Source organism: Cyanistes caeruleus, chromosome 19, assembly GCF_971803275.1.
Source record: "Cyanistes caeruleus chromosome 19, bCyaCae1.hap1.1, whole genome shotgun sequence".
Lineage (NCBI taxonomy): Eukaryota > Metazoa > Chordata > Aves > Passeriformes > Paridae > Cyanistes > Cyanistes caeruleus.
Genome location: NC_141719.1, coordinates 6,309,522 through 6,332,322, shown reverse-complemented (window position 1 = coordinate 6,332,322; position 22,801 = coordinate 6,309,522). Strand labels below are relative to the sequence as shown.

General features: G+C 38.5%; 1 protein-coding gene across 8 annotated transcripts in view; it reads left to right on the top strand.

Annotated features, from left to right (window-relative positions):
* Positions 1 to 22,801, top strand: part of CA10 (carbonic anhydrase 10 (inactive)) — a 174,452-nt gene that overhangs the window by 126,813 nt on the left and 24,838 nt on the right. For all 8 annotated transcript variants that reach the window (XM_086857769.1, XM_086857775.1, XM_086857770.1 and 5 more), the window contains one exon: positions 12,386 to 12,571. In XM_086857769.1, the coding sequence (XP_086713895.1) occupies positions 12,386 to 12,571 (186 nt within the window). The remainder of the gene's footprint in view (positions 1 to 12,385; positions 12,572 to 22,801) is intronic.

The following is a 22,801-nucleotide window of genomic DNA, read 5'->3' as shown; positions in this document are numbered from 1 at the left end:
TATATATATATATATATATATAATTTTATAGATGCTTTGAGTCCCTGAGTGGATCTATATATATACAAACCCACAGTTTTAATAAAGCTGCACTCACTTTTGAGGTGGAACTTTGAAATGGAAAAGTCATTTTAATATTCTAACTGGCACATTTTAGAATGTTTTCCCCTACACCTATTTGGTTATAGTCTGGGATGTACAAGAATTTTCTGTTGTTTCCATTTTATTTGTTCCTTAACAGCTGTGCCATCATCACATGAACCTTTCTGAATGTATTGGGAATGGCAAGGCAGTACAACACTGACTCCCTCAGCTGCATTGTCCAAGAGAACAAAGTTTATTATTCTTGATCTTCTTTTATACATGTTTGAGAAGGTCTGAGAGGTAAAACTCTCATTGGTCATAAAGCAACACATCACCATCATGGGTTAAGTGGAACAACACCCATTAACTGTTTCCTAAACACCTGCTGAGACTGTTGTCCTTTACCGAGGACTGTTTGAATTCTTTCTTATGCTTTCCCAGGCCAGAGTGAGAAGCCTGTGTGACTGAGTTTCACACAGGCTCTGTTCCCTGCTTGCTTTTTGCATTTAGTATCCACATGAACCTTCTGCCCAAAGAAACCCACGGCCACTCAGCTGTGACAGTCAGCTCAGTCAGACTGATTGAAGACACCGTGACTCTCCTGAGCATGTGCAGAAATCTCATATACTCAGAGGAAAGTAAATTCCAGCACTGATGAAAAATATTTCTGCAATCAGAGACTGCTTTTTCATTGTTCCAATGTTGGCCTAGTCCTGGGATTCCCATGACCTTTCCTCCATGCCAGAATGTCATCTGGAAGTGTTGGGCACTTTGGCCCAGTGTTCTCATTGCTAATGAATGCCAACAATGGAGGGATAATGGATTAGAGCTCCAGCAAAAACTTCCCTTATAAATTCATCCCTTTGCCAAGTCTGTTGATGCCCTACTTTCAAGACTGTCACAGCAAGCAATTCTGGACATTCTCTGTTTATTAAAAACAGAGTGCTAAAATCAATACAGCAATATCTTGTTGGAGAAAATTCAGTTCATCAATAGGTTTGTCATTTTAAAGATGATCAAAAGACTTGTTTATTAGGCATCATCTAGGCTTTAGTAATAGTTTGTATGAAAATAATAAGACATAAGCTATATTAGACTTACAAATCTTTAAATTACATCAGGGAGTGAACATTTTTCTCTAAGTGAAGGGCTGGGAGCATTTCCTATATTTACTTTAGCCTATATTACTAACCAATTACAAACCAAAAGCTGGTACTGCTCACACATTCCAGTGGCTCAGGGGCAGCGAAATCTGTGGATTTAAAACCATTAAAAATATGAGGTGTGCTGAAACTTTCATTGGACTCTTGCAAGCAATATTTATTCTGATCTGCAGGAGTTAATTTCTGAAAGCTCTAGTTCAGCCTAAGCACTAATTAGTATGAACATAAGCACATTTAAAGTATTTTCTGCAGGCAAGAGCAGCAAACCTGAGTGTGAGAAGGAACTCTAAAACTCATCTTGGTTAAGGGTAAAGAGAGGAAGGCTGTCTTTACACTGTCAGTAAAATGTTCAGCACCTCTCAACTCCTCAGCTTTAATTAATCCCAAATAGGACTGTGAGCACAGAAAGACATCTAGAGCTGGGGAAGATCTCTCTACACAGGTATTTGAGAGCATCCAGCCTCAGTTGGCCACAAAGAAGGAAAAAATGTATAAAAAACCTGTGGAAAAGTAATTGCTGATAAATAGGATTGTGAATCCATAGCTGAATATGGATTATTGAGTCTTCCTGGGAAGATAACAGAGATGAACTTGTCAACAATTTTCAACAGATGAAACATTACTCAAACTCTTAGAATATAGGTGATAAAATACTTCTTAAAAATTAACTTTTCTGTGTGGAAAGCAGAGATTTTCTCTAGTCTAAACTGTATTCCTATTGGAAAAACATATTTCATTTGCTGATTCTTAGCTAACTTTATCCCATAAGTCCTTCCTCTTTTCCTTAGGGATTCTTTGCAGAGCCAGATAAAATTGTACTTTGTAAGCAAATTGACCAAGAAAACAGAGGTGAATTGGTGGCAAATTGGCACAGTAGAAAAATTGATTTTCTAATAGCCTATTTCAGAATAGTTTCTCACCATTTCTTTATGACTTGAGCTAATGGAAAAGTGTCTTTCACTCTACATGGAACAAGGCATGTGTGGGAATGATGTCAGAGGGCAAAGGTTCTTAGTGGTATCCAGAGCCTTGCTTTCAGTTACTTGTAAAAATACTGATTTATACAACTGAGGCATACATGGAGCTTTACAGGAGCTTGGTATGTGGAACAAAGGATTGGATCTTCCCCCATAGCCATGGAATCCACAAACACAGCAGGGAATGGGAAAAAAAAACTACTGACTAAACAAAAAACCCAAACCAACCAAACATAAAAACAAAAAAGGAAATAATAAACACAAAATCTCTTGACCAAGGTAAGCAGAGGAGTGCTCCTAAGTGAATCTGGAGCTCGAATTCATGCTGTAACCCAAATTGCACTGTGCATTGTCAGGGGAAAAAATGAAGAGTTTTGGCAGAGAGGGAAGTGTCAGGAAAAGCAAAGATAGGTTCAAGATAGGGGTTGGTTGGTTGTGTTTCTTTTATTTCTGCCTCTTCTGAGGTTCTCCTGTTTTCTCAACATAAAAAGTACACAGATGCTTTTGAGGCAGACAAAATGAGAACAGTAAAACAATCCTCTGTTAAACTGGAACAGTAATATTTGGAGCTGGAAAGGCTAATTTATTCACCTTCTTTAAAGAAATAGAAAAAGCAGGCCAGGACAAAAAAAAAATCCCAGTGAAATATGCTACAAGGCAGAATAACTCATGATTTTTGCATGCCACAAAGGATTTACCTTGACACATAATGAATCTTAATGAGGTCAAATTTCAAGTTGTCTAAATACTAGTTTACCTCTAGACATACAGGGCTTGGGAAATTATATTGCAGTAATTATGCATTTTTCCCTCAGCATTGATTTGAGAAGCAGTGAATATTATGAATAACACTGCTCAAAAAAATTCTAAAAAAGCTGATAAAACTTTTGTCACTTTCATGGCTAAAAAGCTGAGTTTATAAACTCTACATTTCCACTGACTTATAATTTCAGTAAAGCATCACCATGCTTCTGTGGCAACACCACAGCTCAGACACTGCAGTTTTTCTTAGGATCAGTTCATGGAATGTCATGGTTGGAGTGGGCACAAAAAACAGCAGCAGTCCAAGTTTTAGAGTTTATGAAAACTTAATAGGCCTAGAAATTCTAACATCTGGGCAGCAAAGGAACTAGAGAAATAAATAACTGCAACAAGTGGTGTTTTCTAGCTCTTGTAAAATTGAATCATTAACCTTAATAATGGTGTGTTTTGTCCGTGGTGTAAAATAGATGAGCTTTAAGGGCACATCCTTTACCCTGGACAGGAAACTCTCTGATTCTCAGCCACTTGGATCTGGTGCTCTGCATGCACAACAAGAAAGGTTTTTTATTAATCTTGGACTGCATAAGAGGACATTTTTCTCCTCCTTTCTATTAACAAAGTGAGTAAAAAAGAAAATATTTCACTTTTGTAGATGTATATGTAGAGATATTTACATGTAAAGATACATAGATGCAGGCAGATAAAGCAGTGAGTGCATTAATAACCTACACAACACTACGGTGTTAATTACTTTGCCTGAAAGATACTTCTCAAACTAATTTAGCACAGCCTTTTTGCTAATGCTATGCACAAATAGTAAAATAGAAGATGCACCAACAGTTTAAAAGAGAATTTAAATCAATTAACTGGCTATATCTCATCCTCTCAGCAGGGAAGGATGTGTTAGGAATGAAAGTACTGAAGAAAATGTAGAAGCAAAATTAAGATCTTAGAAAGTTGGAACACATTTATTAATATGCAGTTGATCAAATGAGATTTAAACATCAAATGTCTAAGTCTGTTGCTGGATGGTAAACATAAGGAAATTAAAACACACTAATTTCAATATACATCCTATAAATTTCTGTCTGATCTGAATTCCTTTGGAAAACCTCTGGCTTTTCCAGCCAAGACCTCTCTGAAAGAAGAGCAGTAAAATCAGGCAGCTCCAAAGGTCAGTGCAATTCAATGTAACTCACTAAAAAGGAACTCAGGCCCTCTGTTTTTTAACATATTCAATTTTACCTTTGGAACCCACATATAAAATGGAAAGAGCAATTTTTCATTGATCTGGATTTCTCACAAATTTGTTGGCTTCTCTGCCATTTACAACCTTTTAAATATTTATATAAGCCTTCAGATTTTGAAAAGGCAGCTCTTTTGAAATCCCTTTAGAAGAGACAAAAATTATCCTTAATACAATTTTTTATGAAGATTCTTCAAACAAAACCAAACTAAAATCTCTTTATAGACTGCAAGACAGTGTTAGGGTAAGGAATTCTCCAAATCCCAGTTATTCCTTTAATTACTTTTTCACTTAGCCTATTTCTAAACTAAGGTAATAAACTAAGGTAATAAACTAAGAGGAGCATGCAAATGTGATTTTTCCCTCCTTCATATAATGGTTATGACTGTTGCAATACAGGATTAGAGTTGTCATCAGTGGTAAAAAAGTGCCTGTGGATACACAGGATTGTGAGCAGCTGAGATCTGCAGTCAGTGAAAGTCTGGCTTAGAATGCCCCAATATAACTTTTTTTTTACTAACAATGGAATATTTTAGATTAAGGAGCACATGATATCACTGCAAAGCTGGTGTCAGCATACCCAGCAATTACTAATGCAAGACACCATAAATTTGGCTGCATCTGCTTTAGGTTCCATAGTTACTAACAAGCAGAAATCATTGCATTAATGGAGTAGTGGAAATGCAATGAAGCGCTTTATTATCCCTAAAAGGCAGAATGTGGCACATCAGCTCTGTGGGGTGTTACCAGTGTCCTTGGAGCAATTTCATTTCTTCACATCCTATAGCATATAATTATATCTCAAGACTAACCATGACCCTATGGGCCCTCTATTAAAATTATATTTTGTTACAGAATGAAGTATACATTATTGAAGCACATTATTTTGATCACTGAAATTTGACACATTGTGCTTACAGCCAGTAAGCCTGAATATTTAATTTCTGAGGTTAACTCCACATTTTTTACTACTTATGGGAAGTAAACAGGCAAAACTGCAGAGGAGTGAATGGGAAAAGTTCCTGCTGAAAATTGTGCTTTTAAAGCAGAAAAAAGTGTGTCATGCCATATGCTGGTAGATGACACATTACATTAGGCAGGTAATTGGGTTAATTGGGCTCATTAACATCATTTCCTTTTTAAAACTTTTCAACTGAGAAGATGAAAAGATTATGTTAATCTTTACACTCCTCTCTTACATTTTACATTTTTCACACGAGCCTTTTTTAGTCAAATATTGATGATGATGCCTGTTGTTCTTCAAAGCTCAGCAATTAGATTGCAGCTCCCTCCCAGTAAGTGCTGTGTTTTCTTATCTGTATTTCCCTTCTCTCCACAATTTTTTTGTTCATAAACACAACATAAGCTCCATTGAATTCTTGCCAGAAAAAGCCACTCTGGATGTTTTACTTCATGACAAGAAACCTGCAGAGCCTGAGTCCCCCAAACCCTTCTTGAGCCGTGGAACAGATCCCACAGTTTTGTCCCACAGATGAATCTACCACTCCTGAATTAAAGCCACGGATATACAGCCATGCCATATAATCCAGATGAGTTTTCCTTTTCTTCTTGGCAGAGGCAGTCCCTGTGGGATACAGGCAAAGGCTGTGTGGGATGGGTAGACGCTGCTCTCTGCTGGCAGCAAGGAAAGCATGTGGGAAACAGAGCATTTCACCTAAAATTAATTTCAAAAATAAAGCCTTTGCACAATTTCTTTACATAATGTTGCAAGCAGTGATTAAGCATAAAGGCAAGGGAAAGGTATTAGATAAAATAACTCTTCAAATGTACAAATATTCATTGAAAACCCTAAATAAATCTGCATCTTTTGTAGAAAATAATTGCTAAAATACAATTTATAAAGTTCATTTTTGTGCATGGATCTCCATACACAAAGAAAATACCTCAGGACCAGGAAAAAGATCTCAAAGGTTTGAAAAATCAATAGAACAGCTGTCTCCTATTTGAATATGGCAATCTCTTCTTTAAGAGAAGACTTCAAAACACAACATCCTTGAAAGAACTGTTAAATAACTTAGAATAACAACTCTATAAAACCATTTTATTTTCCAGCTTGGGCCCCCTCTAGCAGCAGCCAGAGGAATCAACACCATAAAACTACTAAAACTTACTGGATGCCTTAAGCATATTAAGACATAACATAAAGAATATTAAGATAATTAATGTTCTCATGTTGCCAGTGCTGTGAAATAAAGGAATATAATTCTGCTGCAGAGAGCAAAGCAGGTTGCTCTGGCAAGGTTACCTTTGAAATTCTGGTTTGGTGCAGTGCTTCCTCACTGCTCCTAAAGTCAGATTTCAGATCACAGATCTGAAGTCTATGTAACTTCTGCTTTCAAACCCTGAAGTAGCCTCTGCTTTGCACAAGGGAGGTGAAGGTTTGCTACAGTCCAGTCAATTTAAATCAGGGAGGACAGAGCTTCATATCACAGGATATGGTCAAGATACTATGAACAACGACCAAAGCAACCCCATTAAATGAAAGGAACTTGCTTGAGGGGATCAGAAGAGCAATTAATTCATCACTGCACATAGAAACTCAAGTTTCTAATATCAGATGATACTAGTCAGAGATGAAATTTTCCGTAGGACAATTCTTCCTAACCATCAGAAGAAAACGAACCAACCTGGCAAAGATGTTGACGTATCCCAGTGAGACAAAAAGAACAATTACACACTTATTTTTGCACTTTTTTCACCTTGAGATCCATAGATGTGGGATGCTGTGACCAATTTAATATTAATGTTAATGCTTTAATGTTTCATGGAGCACCTGTCCCTCCATAGAGCTGCTCAGGGAGAGGAGTTGAGCAGAAATCCAGTGGCACATCACAGTTTCCTTGAGATCCCCATGGCACTGCTACCATTGCTGAGGGGCAGAAACCAAAGGTAATGGCAGAGTGGTTTCAGGTACTGCCCACGATTCCCACCCCTCCCAAAGCCTGCAGAGCTTCTTTCCTATTCTGCTGGAACATGGGACTCCAGGAGGAAAGGATGGAAAAGCTTGACAGCAGATGATCAAAAACTGGTTATTGCAGCACATAAAACCAGGGCATATAACTCCTTCAAAACACAACTCAAACCTTGGTGATTTGTTTCCCTCCAAGGCACTAGGCCTTCTTTGGACTGTATCTATTTTCATCCTAAAGAAAGGAACATCTAATCTTGCAGATAAGATCCAAGGACACCAGAGCAGGCAGCCATACACAATTGATTTTCCTGCTCCATTATATTCAGTGCTGCTCCAATGGCAGGTTCAAGATACAAGTTTTAAAAAGTTATTTGAACTAATCTTCAGCCCACTTTTAACTTAAATAAATCCAAAATGTACTATTTCACTATTTGTAAAGGCCCCAGGAAGCAGAGGGTCTGTGCCACCCCTTGAAGGTGACAGTGAACTGCAGATGTAGCATGGAATTGAAAGGTATCCATCCCCATTCCTCTTGCATTCCCTGCTCACATTTCTAGCATGGCTTCACCCTGAAACAGGCTTATTTTTCTCCTACTCAGGGTTTTAATAGCTATTTTAACAGAGGCTGTAACATAAAGATGTAGGCCACAAAGGAAGTTCTGAAAAGTATTTTGTCCAGGACTGTTTGTGGAAGAAAAGACAAATGGAACAAGATACATAGCTGGGACAAAACAAAAATGTTTCCACAGATGCTGGGTTAAAGAGTACCACTGGGGGGGGAAAAAAAATATTTCTGGACTGGTTTTCATGTGGCTTTTTTGGTTTGGTTTAGGGATTTTGCTGAGTGAGTTTATTATTGTGGGGTTTTTCCTACCAATCATAAAATCTGTAGCATTTCAAGATAAACATACAGCAAAGAGATTGTGTTTCTTGGGTGTGCATTTTTACTCACTTTTCTTATGTTCCACCTTTCAAAGAGCAGAACTGGGACTTTTTTTATGGTCGCAGGGCCAAGTTATACAGAGCTACCATAGGATATCCAGATGTTACTGAGAAATGAAGAATGGAATATACCAGCCAACTATACCCTTGCATTAAGATGAAGAGAGAGAAAAATGCTGCTGGAGAATTATGTGCACAAAGCTCTGCAAAGCAAGAATTAAAAGTAATGAGATTAAATAGAAAATAAGTACATCAAGAATATGCTAATAAATTAATTAAAGCCTACCAAAGTTGAAATGTTCCATAATTAAGATTGAAGCCCATGAGAGTGCTCTCTTCTACTTGGGGATTTTGCCACGGGTAATATTACCTGTTTGGAAATGTTTCTAAATCTGTGAGGAAAATGAGGTCAACTGAGATTGTGGCCTGATCATTAACTTGGATTATTTTGGACTTCTCTGTTTTCTCAGACCAGCTTTATGGATGATTAAATATGTTTTCTCTCCTTCAGTCTCATTTCTAGCACATAAGATAAATGTGAATATTGATCTTTCCTAAAAAGAAGAGGTCAAGATTTAGTGCTTATTGCTTCCCCAGGTTTGTTTGCTAAGTTTTTATCTTTGTGTAACTTTCAAGTCAAACACACAGAGAACAAAGCAGAGCAAGAGTCAGCACAAAGTCCACTATGCTGAAGCACCTGAAATCCATCTGACAAATTAAGGAAATAGTTGTATAGATGTTAACAGGCTTTTATATGAGCCTTTTAAACTACCCTATAACATTTTATCCAGTCCACATATAAAAAAAAATACTGAGCTTTCTGGAGTTGACTGTACCAGGAAAAGGCAACATCTTTCCCATAAGGTGCCCATTCTCCATACTGTTTACTTTGTAAGGTAATGTACAAAATGCAGAAAATATTTACTTGTTAACTTCTTGTGGTAGTTTGACATTTAGGGAAAGCAGTAAGAGCCACACACAGAAGTGATTTCTTTGAGAGGAGCTGCTGGGAATTTCTTCTGTGCTTGAGATGGGCCAAATGCTGGGCAGTTCTGAGAACTGACAGCATTTTGCACCACTGAAAAGTATGTCTGCCTCTGTGAATATCACTTTTTAAAACCCAAGCCTGGGAACTTCTCTCTCTTTCTTTCTGGCCTTGAAAGGTAGCAAAGGCCTGGTGTGGCCTGTGCGGCCTGAGGGGGAGGCTGGGCCGGGCCCCAGCAGCTCCCGGGCAGGGGATGGACACTGAGGGGAGCAGCCCCAGGGCAGGGGACAGACACTGAGGGGAGCAGCCCCAGGGCAGGGGACGGACACTGAGGGGAGCAGCCCCAGGGCAGGGGACAGACACTGAGGGGAGCAGCCCCAGGGCAGGGGACGGACACTGAGGGGAGCAGCCCCAGGGCAGGGGATGGACACTGAGGGGAGCAGCCCCAGGCCGGGCTCTGCTGTGGGCCCTTCTGGGAAGCCCTCCAGGTCCTGTTCTGGTGGGGTGGCCAAAGACCCTTCCCAGGTGGCTGAGCCCTCCTGGAGAGCCCAGCAAGCCCTTTCTGGTGTTGCTGGGCCAGGCCAGCCTCAGCTCGGCTGAAATTCTGCTGCTGCTGAGTTTTGCCAGAAAGTTCTGGGCAGGGAAGGGGAAGCCATCAAGCTGCAGCCCTGGCAGAGATCACCTAACCATCCACAAAACTGGACAAGAGATTTAACACTTTCATTACACAGATGAAATCTGCAGACCCATGCAGATCTTTTTTCCCCCCAGGAAGAGAAAAAGAGTAATCGACACATAGAAAGACAACATGAAACATCAATGTCAGTAAGAGAAGGAGTCAAGCCTCAGATGAAAGGAGAATGAGGAGACACTGTAATAGGCTAAAATATTCTTTTGATTAGGCCATAGAGATGGACAATAAATCTCCTTTAATTCATGAAAGAGTATTGGGGGAATGAAGTATTCAAGCTGTAGATCTGAGCAAAGTATCCACTGATGAAGCTAAGCAGATGGTGGTGAAGCTGTGATCACATGAGACACTTGAACAGAGAGAGAGAGAGAGAGAGAGAGAGAGGGATGAGAGCTGATGAAGAACCTTTGCCTTTGAATAACACATCCTTAAAATAATACCCCTTGAGTTCATGGCCCATGGACACATCTAAGAGGGTTGTGAAAATAGGAAGAGATGTCAGGATGGCAGAATTTGTTCCCGGGTGGCTGCTATTCGTAGAAATGAAAAGCCACGAGAGAACTGTTTCTTCTGGAGAACTCTCCATGGAATGACAAGAGAGAACTCCTCTCCCTACAAAGACTGATGTAGAGACTGTTGGACAGTTGGTACTGTTTTAACATCACATTTTGTCAGTTGGGAAAAGTTGGGTAGGGGGAGGAAAGGTTTCTGGAGGTTTTATTCTGGTTTCTTATTCTCGTAGTCTGCAGCTATGCAGGAAAATTCTGGTTCCAAAAAGTCAATACCATGTCATTGTGAGCATTTTTATGAAGGGGAAAGTAAGAAAGACAAATGTTACTCCTGTTCATGAATTTGCCTCTTATCATTTCCCCTGTCTGTTCTGTGGAGACTGATTTGATTCACATTAGAGGTTATTTGGGTGAGTTTTACTAAAATAGAGAAAATAATGGTAACCTCATTTGAGATTTATGCCAATTTAAGTAAGAAATTGGATTCTGAATATTTTGCATAGCTGCTGAATTTAACTGAGGGTTCAGTGAAGCATGAGCTTCCAAATGTGAATAAGAGGCTTTAACCATTTTCCTCTGTTTGTTTTTTAACTACATTTGTTACTTATGATTAGCAATTTTGTGTCATTTATATGCAGTGTACTGAAACCAAGTTCAATAAACTGACCTTCTTCCACTTATTAAGCTAAACTTGGTATTTAATTATTATGCATTCAAAGTCAAGTAGAAAAAGTAAGAAGCATTTTTAAAGTCATTGTGGTTTATTTTCAGTGAACAGAAATATCTGCTATTATGACTTTTAATAAGAAATTTATTACTGCTTATTTTAGATTGGAATAAATACCAGAAAAAAGTAGAACATCTGTATCAAAGTGTAAAGAACCAGAACAATCAAAAGCTGTTTAATCTCCTCCATTTAGTTCTAGTGCACAGTCTGTTCAGTGTAACTTTTTACAACATACTGTACATGAAAACAGGTCATTTAAACTCAGTAATTAGTATTATAGATAAAATGACACTGCAGCAATGTTAATTACCATAGTACTGATGTGGTATAGGATATAATTCATAATAGTCATGTCTAATTTTAAATTGAAGTGCAACAAAGCATATTGTAGCAACAACTTCTACTTCTTAAGCTAATGTTATTCAAGTGTACATCAGTATCCATGCAGAATGTTTTTAAATAAATCATAATTCTACTTCAGTTCAAACTGGCATATTTGACTTTCTAATGGCATAAATTAAAGAACTTCTTGTCCAGAAGCTTTTTCTAAGACAGTGGAAATCATGACAGAATTATATTCCATATCAAAAATGTCCAATCATTTTCTTTTTCATCACAGGAGCTGTAAATCAGTTTGCAAATGAAGCGCAACATTCAGCCTTTTTAAAAATAAAGATGAATGTCAAGGAGCTATTTGATGTGTAGTAGGAACTAAACATATATAATCAAATTGGAATTAATTCAGCACTTCTCTGGCTAAAAGATCTGGCAGTTGTACACCTAAAATATTTATAACAAAACAAAGACACTTGTATGGGAAGACAGTGAAAGTTTTTACCTGCAGCTGCAGGACGCACAGAGTTCCCTATTAATGAATAATCGCATCTCTGCTTTTTGCAACACCTTTACTTTTGGGTAACTTTGTTATAAATATTAAAAGAAGGGGAAAAATTAAATTTCAAATTTGTTCAAGTGTACTTTAATAATTTATGTCCGCTGAAATGTTCCCACTTCCAGTACAGAAATTTTGAAATGAAGCCATTATTCAGACCTGGCATGAAAAGTACTCTAAAAACCTACTTAATTAGAAGTGCAACAGTCCTGTTCATCATGTGAGCCCAAGGCTAAAATGTGTATATAGGGCTTTAGCAAAACATTTGAATACACAGTGTAAGGTTCAAAGCAGAAATTGAAGTGTGACCTGAGATTGGTTATTTCATTTCACAACCACAAGACATGTTGCTGTATTTGAGTGAAGGTGTGTAAAGAGCAAAATCTCCAAACAGTTTATAAGATTTGCAGATTACTTTGAAAAAAAAAAATCCTTTTTTTTTCGTTTTTTTTCCTCTCTTCTCCCTTTGGTTTAGGTCAGTGGGACGATGTACAACACAGGGAGACACGTGTCCCTGCGGTTAGACAAGGAGCACCTGGTGAACATCTCCGGGGGCCCAATGACCTACAGCCACCGCCTGGAGGAAATCAGGTTACACTTTGGCAGCGAGGACAGCCAGGGATCAGAGCACCTCCTCAATGGCCAGGCCTTCTCTGGGGAGGTATGTCACCGTGGGGGAGTGGTACCACTAGGAATTACCCAGCTCTTATTTCTGCCTGAAGGTATTTGCAAGTTAATCTGTAAATTTTTTTTTCCTGTAGCCAGTCTGAAAATCAAGGGATTATTTTTTCCTTTTTTAACCAAGCAATGCTAATTTTGTTACTCACATCTACAAATGATACTGCCATGTTTATTGTATATAGAGACACCCTCTATCCTCATCTTGCTACTTACAGAGTAATCAGGTCTCTTTGGATGGGGCCTTTTTGTCTCTTGTAAGAGGTTAACTACAAAGTAATGCTGGAAGTGGTTCAAATTCCTATAGAGGTGCTACTTTTGCCTCTCACTGATCTGTAAAACTTTACATTGAGTACCATTCTGCCTGTGATTCATGCACAAACAAGGTGATACTTGATTCTGAAGATGAGTCCACAGAATTCTGCTCAAGAAATAAAGTTAACATGTAGTCTCTGGCAGAATATTCATGGTGTATGTTAAATACACATCTATAACACATATTTCCTGTTCCAGGAAAGACCATAATTTCTTGATCCTGATACCTATTCCAGAATGGCCCAGTATTCTTGCTGGATAAATTTTAGTGGCTTAGATTGAGCACTTTTTCAAGATGTGCAATAAAGCTAGCAGACTTTCTGGGACAAACAAAGTGGGATCTTTCCATTTTCCTTATATAGGGAACGTTCCTATATTTTCTTTCTTATTTTCACACAAAAGAGATGGGTGAGGTTTGCAGTACCAACATCCAGCTTGGGCCATGGCTGTGAACTACACAGCATCCAACTCTAAAACTCAAAATAATGCTTCACAATAACTCTGTGTTAATGTAGGGATTATTTTTAAAGCCAATCTGTTACCATTCTTTCAGAATACCAAAAAAGAACAGCTTTTTCATTGTAAAGCACTTCTTTTCTCAGAGATGAGTAATCAAATTAACAGCTGTACTATGCATCACAGACTGATGATGAGTCAGTTAATGTGTGGTATTTTCTTTAGCACTGAGGAATAGCAGTTATTTAAGAGTAAGACATTAATTGCTGCATGATGATGCTATAATTGATGGTAATCATTGGCTTTGTTTTATAAGCTACATATAGCCTGTGGCAGTTTTTTTGTAAAATTACTAATGTATTACATAACTGATTTTGGTTGCCTTTGTTAAATTCTGTAAGTGAATCATCATGTATTGCTCCTTTAAACACTGAAAGTAAAGGAAGCTGTAGTAAACAAGGTCTTTGCTGTTCAGATACAGAAGAGCAATATTCAAACAAAAAAAAGTTGACTGAACATGAAAGCAAAAATCAAGTTGAAACATACCATGGCACCTGTGATGTATCACCACCATTTCAGATGCTTTTAAAAGAATTTTTAAGTTTTTAATTCATCAGTCCTATACTGTAACAATACAAAATGTAAAGCATTGCTTGGCAACACTAATTGCTATTAGCTAGGCTCTCCCAGTTTTGAAAGTAATAGTTCTGAAGTACTATTAATATTTGTTGTTTTCTAACAGAGACTTCAACATTTCTTAATAAAAGCAGAAAGTGGAAAGTGCTGTCAGTCAGTCAGGCACAGCTGGATCTGCAGTGTGTGCAGGATTCATCTTGTTGTCTGAATCCTCCCACAGTGAATAGATGAGCTCAATACTTTTGGAGGATTAATCAGTGCTGATATCCAGAGCTGGGTCTCTTAAGACAGGACAAATCACTCTGTGCAGATGCATTTCCCTTGACAACAGAGCACAAACAGCAGACAGAGGAGTTGAGATTCAAGGACTCCCTTTCAGATACTGAGATGAATTCTGTCCTTTGAGGTTGTGTTTTTCAAGGTTTCAAAAGCTTTTTTGGGCAGGTGGACAGATGAGCTCCAGCAAGGTCAAGCATTAATTACTAATTCAAGCCTACACCTGCACAGTTAAGTCTTACTTCTAGAACACACTGCCAAAGTACAAGCCCAGATGCAAATCAATGGTTGCAGATTTCCAAGGAAAGGAACCTGATGGAGTTGAGTGTCCATCCACCCATACAAGTGTTGCCTGTATAAATGAGTGATCTTCCACAAGCTTTCAGCACTGGGGGATATAACATCTATATCTCCCAGCAATGCGAGGGGGAAAGCTGTAAACAAACCAAGTGACTTCCTGGGAGAGTGTCTTTGTGGTGTCACAGGTGCTTTCAGGGCTTGCTGCTAGTTACTATTCAGTCCTGCCTTGGATAATGCTGTCAGTGGAGATGGGATAAAGAAAAATAACTTCCTAGGTTTATTAGTCAAATTTAGCTTGTGCAGGTAAGAACAGCAAGGAATATTTGCTGGCATAGGCTTTAGGAACAAGGGAAAAATCATTGCAGGACAGAACTGTGTGACTGCAAATTGCAGACTGAGTTTCCAGGGCACTACCCCATTACTGCTGCGTCAGATAAACCCTCTGTGGGCTTTCCAGAAACCTCTGTTTCACTGAAGAAACAATTCCCAAGTTACCCAAGAAGAGCAATCTATTCCAGTAGATCACAATCAGAATTATTTCTGCTGCTCCTTTCCTCCATTCCCATCCATGTCTCTCACCTCATTTTCACTGAGCTTTCCAAGTCATATCAGGATGCTCCAGAGAGACAGGGGTGCCTGGGGAGAGGGCAGGGGATAGGGCAAGCACCTCTCTCTCCCAGCACTGTGAGACTTAGATTGGCTCAGGCCTAAATTAAATCCAAGTCCAGACAAAGCAGAAGCCTTTAAATAGCCCAAATCCACCTTGAACCAGCTGCAATGTTCTTTACACATCTGAAAATCCTACCTGATGTCCACACTGAGAAAGAAGTTTATTTTAGGGACCTTTATGCCTAGTTCTGCAACTGGGCAGGCACTCAGAGCAAGCTGGAGAGCACTGGAGTGGTATGATGGCATGAAGAACAGCCTAGAAATAGCAAATTGCTTCAGAATGTACTGTGGACTGAATGATATCGAGAGGCTTGTAATTTCCAGGCTTTAGCTTATAACTAGGTGTTAAAGGCTGTCAAGAGAGATCTCTACAATAATCTGGTTATCTTTTAGCCCCCAGTTATCACTTCAGTAGACAGAATAATTGAACTAATATTTAAATAGTCTGACTTTAAGGGCTTCAAAACTGTGTATCAGATTATCAATATATTTGGCACTGGTAACATGGAAAGGCAGGCAGGCTTTGGAATGCTTAAATAAATAAATGGAGTATTTACTTGTCCCTATGATATGGGCTCGAGTGAGTTTAATTCCCTATTTGCATGAGCATCCTACTGTATTATAATGATTTTTAAAAATCTTGGCTTAGGCCAAGTCTCCAACTAAGACACCAATCATTTGTGTCTGCTGCATAATGCCTCTATGCAAAACAGGTTTTCATGCTTCAGAGTCTGTATCATTTAATGAAAAAGCCTGGTTTCCATTCAAACAGCAGAACTGGCCTGAGTGCTGTAGCTCAGGCACTGTCTACCTTGTTAAAATGAAAAGGTAACAGCCTCCAAAAGGTTCATGGTGAAAATGGGACCCTTTAACTTTACCATGTGGCAAAGTCATAAAAAACTTTTATGGTCAATTTTTTTTCCTAAGCATAAAAATGAAAAATGTGCTGCAGGAGACCTCCAATCAATTTGGGACTGTGCATTGTGGCAGCCTTATCAGTGCCAAGGCAGAAAGTCAAGGAGCTTAATTATTTGGGGTTATGCACTTTTCACAAACACAGTGGCTGGAGACTTTCAAACAAGAAACCATAGTCCACAACACATGAAAAAATATATGTTTCTACTTTGCCCACCCTTCCAAAAACTCATGGCCATTTATAAACACACAATTATTTCATTTGCTACAGAAGAATTAAAATGAAAGTGAGAACAGGATCTGAATAAATGAACATGTATTGCTGTACACACAGTTTGAAACTCAGATTTACTTTTGCTGCTGCTAAAAGCTGCTGAGAAAGTCAACACAAAAATACAAGAAAATTAAGACAAAAGGGAGAAGCTGTAACTTCTGAAACACCAGTCTCCTCTTGCTACTGCCATTTCTTTAACTGCAGACATGTTCTGTGTGAGTGGGAGAGCGATAGTAAAGGATTATTTATCAGGGAGGTCAGTGTTGTAAATCCAACTTGGGATATTTTTAGAAGCAGGACTGTCAAATAGACAGGCTATAAGAACCAGCCAGCCAGCTGGGGTAACTTGATCCAGCCTGCACCAGAATTGGAGTACTCTGAATTGTTAAATCACGAACAATGGCTTTATTACTAAGATTTGCCTGTGAAGTTCCAAACATCCTCCTCAAAACACCTCATGGTGGTGTAATTTATAGAGGAAAAGCTTGAGATAAGATTGTATTAGCACACCTTCCTTCCTCTTCCTCAGGCAGGAGGATTAAATCAGATAGTGATGCCATTGACAAGGGAGGACAGGAATCATCTGCTTCTCCCTAACCCCACTCTTGCAGTGCTCACAGAGCCAGCCCTGGGCAACACCTACTACACCAGGTAACCACAGCACTGCTGCCAAGAGCTCAAAGAAGGAAGCTCAAAATTCAGATTTTTCAGATGCCACAGAATACTGGTATTACATTTTGGAGCCTCTCTTGGAAGTGGAGCAGATCATTTTTAAGTATTACAGCCAGAAGTGTACCATATTCCAATGCTTATTAATGTTGAAAAATCAGCCTCTGGAAAATGTAACATCTGAGGGAACACAGTTCTAATGGAAGAGGGGCTTCCTAAAATCTCTATAACCTTTAGAGTAATGTGTGAGCTTCAAAGGTGAAAGTCAACAGGTAATGTAAATTGCTATGGGAACAGAATATAAATCCAGGAGAGGTGGTAGTATTGTCATCACTAAAGTATAGGGAGGCTGCTCATATGAGTAATTCAAAATCACTGGGATATGAATTTGTGCCTCGGTTTTAAGAATGCATCTCTGTCCTCACTAAAGACTACAGATGGCTTCACCCAAAATTTTATACAATATCGATAAAAAGCAGGATTGAAGTACAAAAAGACACTTATTCACTGAATATTCTGTATTGAAGGAACCTACAAGGATGACCAAATCCAACTCGTAAGTGATTGGCCTGTACAGGGTAATTGTGTTTTTCTGAACCAAATTCAATGTTGTGTTTTAAGTTAAATAGGATTTTACTGTTTATTAATATAACAAAATGCAGCTGGGTTTCTTAGCAAGAAAGCCTCTCCTTCTGAACTACGCTGTTGAAACCCACAAGAAAAATTACTTTCCAGGAACAGGGAACTGAACTTTTTGTGGTGTATTTTACATCAAAAGGCAGTAAACTTCCTGCACTGACTAAGTGCTAAAAATACATCTTAATCCTTACTGACCTTCAGAAGCAGTTTAATCTTGAACTTTGTTGGAGTAGTTGACTTTAACTTATGTTTCTGTAATTTTTTGGCTAGACAGTCATGTTCAAGCCATGGATAATATACACTTGTTAAATAAAAAAATCCCAAACTTCAGTAGCCAGGAGAAATTCTAAAATCAGTCAAAGGTGCAGCAACTATAAATCATTGATCATAAATATATAAATAGAAAAAATATAGAGCAAGTACAACTACTTTTTATAGGAATGGCCACATTGCCAGGCAGCAGCAGGGTACTCCCACAGTCACAGGTTTACATTTAGTGCCACTGTAGCCATGCTGCCATTGTTAAAGAAAAATTAGATTCTAGAAACAGACAGTTATATCCCTCCCTTAGGCAAAACCCTTAATTACACAAAGCAAGTTATATGATGACCAAACTTTGTAACAGCAATGAAGAATTTTACTTTGAGTATAATCAAATTCCCTTATCATAAATAGCACTCCTGTTCTTTTCTCACCTTTCTAAAACTTCATTAGCAGTGGAAATACAAATAAGGCTTTTGACTTATTTTTTTTTACAAGGGAAGAAGTTACAGTGCATACTACAGGCCTAAGTGTGCATTTTATGATAGTTCAGGCAAAACAGGAAAAGTCAAATATTTTATTTGTAGCAAGCTGTAAAAGGGTGTTTCTCTTGGTGGATAAAGCCCAGAAATTCAGTTATTGCCCCAACAGGATTCAGGATTGGACCTGTTGAAGCTGTAGCTCTTAATGGATACAAACTAAGAGAAAGATACAGGGGCAGAATTATGTATTTATGTCTTTTAGCAGAAAGACTGACAGTAATATATAACTAAAAGGAGCAGTCATTTAATTTTATAACCCCAGAAAATCATTTGAAACCATCTGGAGATTGAATGATGGTCAGAACAAGTGTTTAACCCCTTCTAAAATATGAGACTGAATTTCAGGTACCCAAGTATGATTTTGATCCTTATTTTAGGCTTTCATTTTCTCAGATTACTGAGGTTTTTGCATGGTCACTGGAGGTGAAAAGTTACAGCTCACATCAAATGAAGAACCTTTACAGCAGTCTTTTAGTACATCATCATTCTGATTATTTAGTCATGCTAAAATTGCACTAAGTAGTTTTGGACTAACTGAATACATTAATTTTAGATACAAAAACAAACCAGAAGCCACCTGATTTCTGCAGATCATGAGCTGATTTCTAGAAAGCATCTTTAAATATTTGAAAATTTTGTGTGTGGTGTTTAAGGGAGTTTCCCCTCAAGCACTGAATGCCAGGCTGTTGAATTTGGGTACCAGCTGCTACTACATTGATGCTCTCTTTGTCATTCCCACTAACATGCAAAAGGACATTCCCTCCCAAATCAGTTCCAGCAGGAACCAGAAATGTTTCTCTCTTTGCTCACTGATGCCGGAAAGTATCCACATTCCCTGGATTTCCCCATGTTTTACTAAAGCATTTGATTATTCTGGGATTCTACATAGAAAATTCCAGGTGTTTGATACAAGGAGCTCCATTTCTGGGGTCCAGCATTTTTTCCTTTCTCTCTTGCTTTCTGAGGATTTTGGAATAAAAGCCCCATAGAAACCGTCTGCTTTACACTGAATTTCAAGAAACTCCACAGACAGATTTTTAAATGGGATGTATTTCATTATCTACACATATGTGGGCATTTCTTGCCAGAAATCTTTTCTTTGTTGGAAACTTCTGAATCTTATGAACTCTCCATCCATTAGTAGAATTGCAGGAACTGTCCAAACAAATTCCAAGCTTTATGACAATGTCAGGTCATTAATGTAGCATGTGACACAGCAAAATACCTGCATGGAATAATAAACATTGAATTTCTTAGATACCAAGTGAAGCAGATTCCTTTAGTAATAAATATATTTTTGCACATGTTTACTTTTTGGTTACCAACTGTTCTCTCTTTTGGGGGGAGGGAGAATTGAAAGAGAGTGTCAATGTACTGAGAGCACAGTCTGTCACTGACTGTAATCTAAATCCCTCTGGTGCCTCAATTTTAAAATCCAGCATCATAAAGCAATAAGGTGGAGTTTTTCTGCTTAGAGTAGCAGCTGCAGGATTTGCTTTTTAAACCACTGGGACATGAAAACATTCAGCACTCTAAGCCTCCAGTGTCACTTTTGCATTATTCACTTTGCCTCATTCCAAATGGTTATCATTTGCTTGGGGTGACTTCACTTGCTACAGGATGACTCTTCTTTAACTAAAGAGTACTTTACCTCTGCAGACAAAAATCTATGTGCATTTGGAAATGGATTTTGTTTTATGTCACTTGGTAATCAGTTTTCCATTACACTTTTTATAAGTTTTAACTTTTTCCCCAAATATATTTAATGTAACATTCCAAAGAGCAGTCCTACTAACAATCTGTACGAAAGTTCTTGCAGCTACTATGGACAACCACAAAAGAAAATAAAAGAGAGGCATTTTAATTATTATAATTTATCAAAACAGTTAAAGACAGCAAGCAGTTACTGTAAATCTTATGTTGGGCAAAACCCTCATGGAGGCAACAGACTGGTCTGGAGTAGAACTATGATTTGGTATTTCTGTACTAAGAGTAAACTGCAAAAATCCCTGTTAGCCCAGTCTGTCCTCACTGATAGTACCCCTGAGCTGGATGAGGGATGCTGGGGATCAGATAATAAATAGGAGAGCCCAGGTTTAATGACAGATGAGCTACAATGATGAGGATCCAGTGAAGCTCCTGAACCCATTTGGTGCTGAGCATTCACAGCCCACACGAATTTGTCTCAGTAAATGCTTAAATGGGAACAAGCCAAACTAATTGTGATAGCAAGCCCAGCCCTTGCACCCAGACAGTGGGAAGTCAGTTTGGAAACTCACCTTTAGTAATTTTTATTTTACTCTGTAAAAATGGAAGAGCTTCAGACAATGAATGTGACCCTAATTCCAAATGGTCTGAACTTGCTGGCAGCTCCCATGGGAGATGGGAATTCCTGGCTCATTCCCATAGCCAGGACAGGCACAGGAGGCAGTGACAGCAGGTTCTCCTCATCCCAAATAAGTGTGCTAGTCACTTTTCCTTGGGACCTGAATGGGAGTGGGAGCAGCACATCCATCTAGGGCTGAATGAGACCAGAAGGAGCTCCCACCTCTCTGTCCTCCCCAGGAATAATCTCTGTTTCCCAATACACAGCTCCCTGACCTTCAGATTTTCTGTAGCTTCAGCGACTCTTTTGATAGGTCTCTGTCCCTTACTTTATGTTTAACAGTTTCTTATGACACATTTTAATGTCTTAGCAAAAAGCAAACTAAATCATGTCCTTTCTAGCAGCCTTTTTATTACATTTTCATGGATTGCTGGGAGGTGGCAGTTACAGTTGTCGTTTAGAATACTGATTTGACCTTTCTTCACCACTGTAGACCTTTCCTGGCATGCACTGCCTCCCAGAAAGTCAAAATACTTTAAATTTGAGGTATTTTGTTTTAGCCATCTCTGTAATTTCAATAAAGACTTAGAAGGAAATAGTTCTAAGTTTTGTTTTCTTTAGACAAAATTGTGATAAATAATGGATTGGGATGTTTTACAAACAATAAAGGGAAGTAAAATTCAGTTTCATTATCATGTTGGAAGCATGTCTTTCTAAAATTATTAAAATTAGAATAGTTTCTCAGGCATAGCTACTTTTAAAATAGCATGCAAGTGATAGCAGCCACAATGGCATCAGTGCTAACACTCTGAAGAATTAAAATTGACAGAGTTAAACCACATTTATTCCAAGTCAATTTTCTTTGCATTTATGTTTTAATATCTCACCTTTATCTGTCTGCATTCTTATCTATGTATAAACTAACTGGATGTCACAGCATATACCTGCCAAAATTTGGTGGTTTAAAATACAGTAGGAATTAATTATGTTCAGCTACTTTTCAGTGCTCTGGTTGGGGTTTTTTAATCCACCTGCCATGAAAACATTTTCTCACTGACAATTTGCTATAGGCACATTAGAAAAGCACCATATACAAGTTATTACTCTGAAAATTATATCAAAGGCAAAGAGAGTTCTGGATTTTAGCTAGAAAAGGCAAGTCCATTACTGTCCATCTCTTTCCATCATTTTGAATTTTATCTGCTTTTTCTTATCTAAGTATGAACATGCCACTACCATATAGTCCCTGGAAATTCTGTTAATAACAGAATCAGTTGGCAACAGCCTTCATCTGCTTAACCTTCAGTGTAGGACTGGCCAGAAACAGCTGTCAGGTTCTCTCCAATACAAAATTCTTATGAATAAAGAAAATGGATTTTTTTAAAATTTCCAAGGCACGTTCAATGTGAACAGCGTATATTTGGTGTATTTTGTTATGTGAATCTTTGTTCTTCTCACCTTCAGCAATTTCCTTCCCATTTCCTCTGATAATCAAAGCACAGAGTGATCAAGGCCTGAGCTATCAGTTCCATACAGCACCTCCAGCCCAGCCTGATGCTTTGAGGTGCAAGTCCACATCTCAGCACGGGGGGATGGTCCCATCACTCCCCATGCTGACACAGGCATTAATCTGACAGCATCCATTGCTACAGGAGCTCAACCACACAATTCTCATTACTTGCTGCTCCTTTGCCTCCCTGAAGACTGAAGTATCCTGGTGAGACTGTGCAGACCCAACTTCTTCCTCCTGCTCCAGTCCACCAAACTCAGTGCAGCACTTTCACTGCACTAAAACTCACTAAACAGAGCATTAGAGGAGCATGGCTTTCAGCCTGGGGTTCTGCTGAGATTCTAGAAGGAAACTTTTATCTTCTTTTTTGTTTTATTTTTTGGGAGAACAGAAAAGCTTATGGCAATGTGCATAAATGATAAATA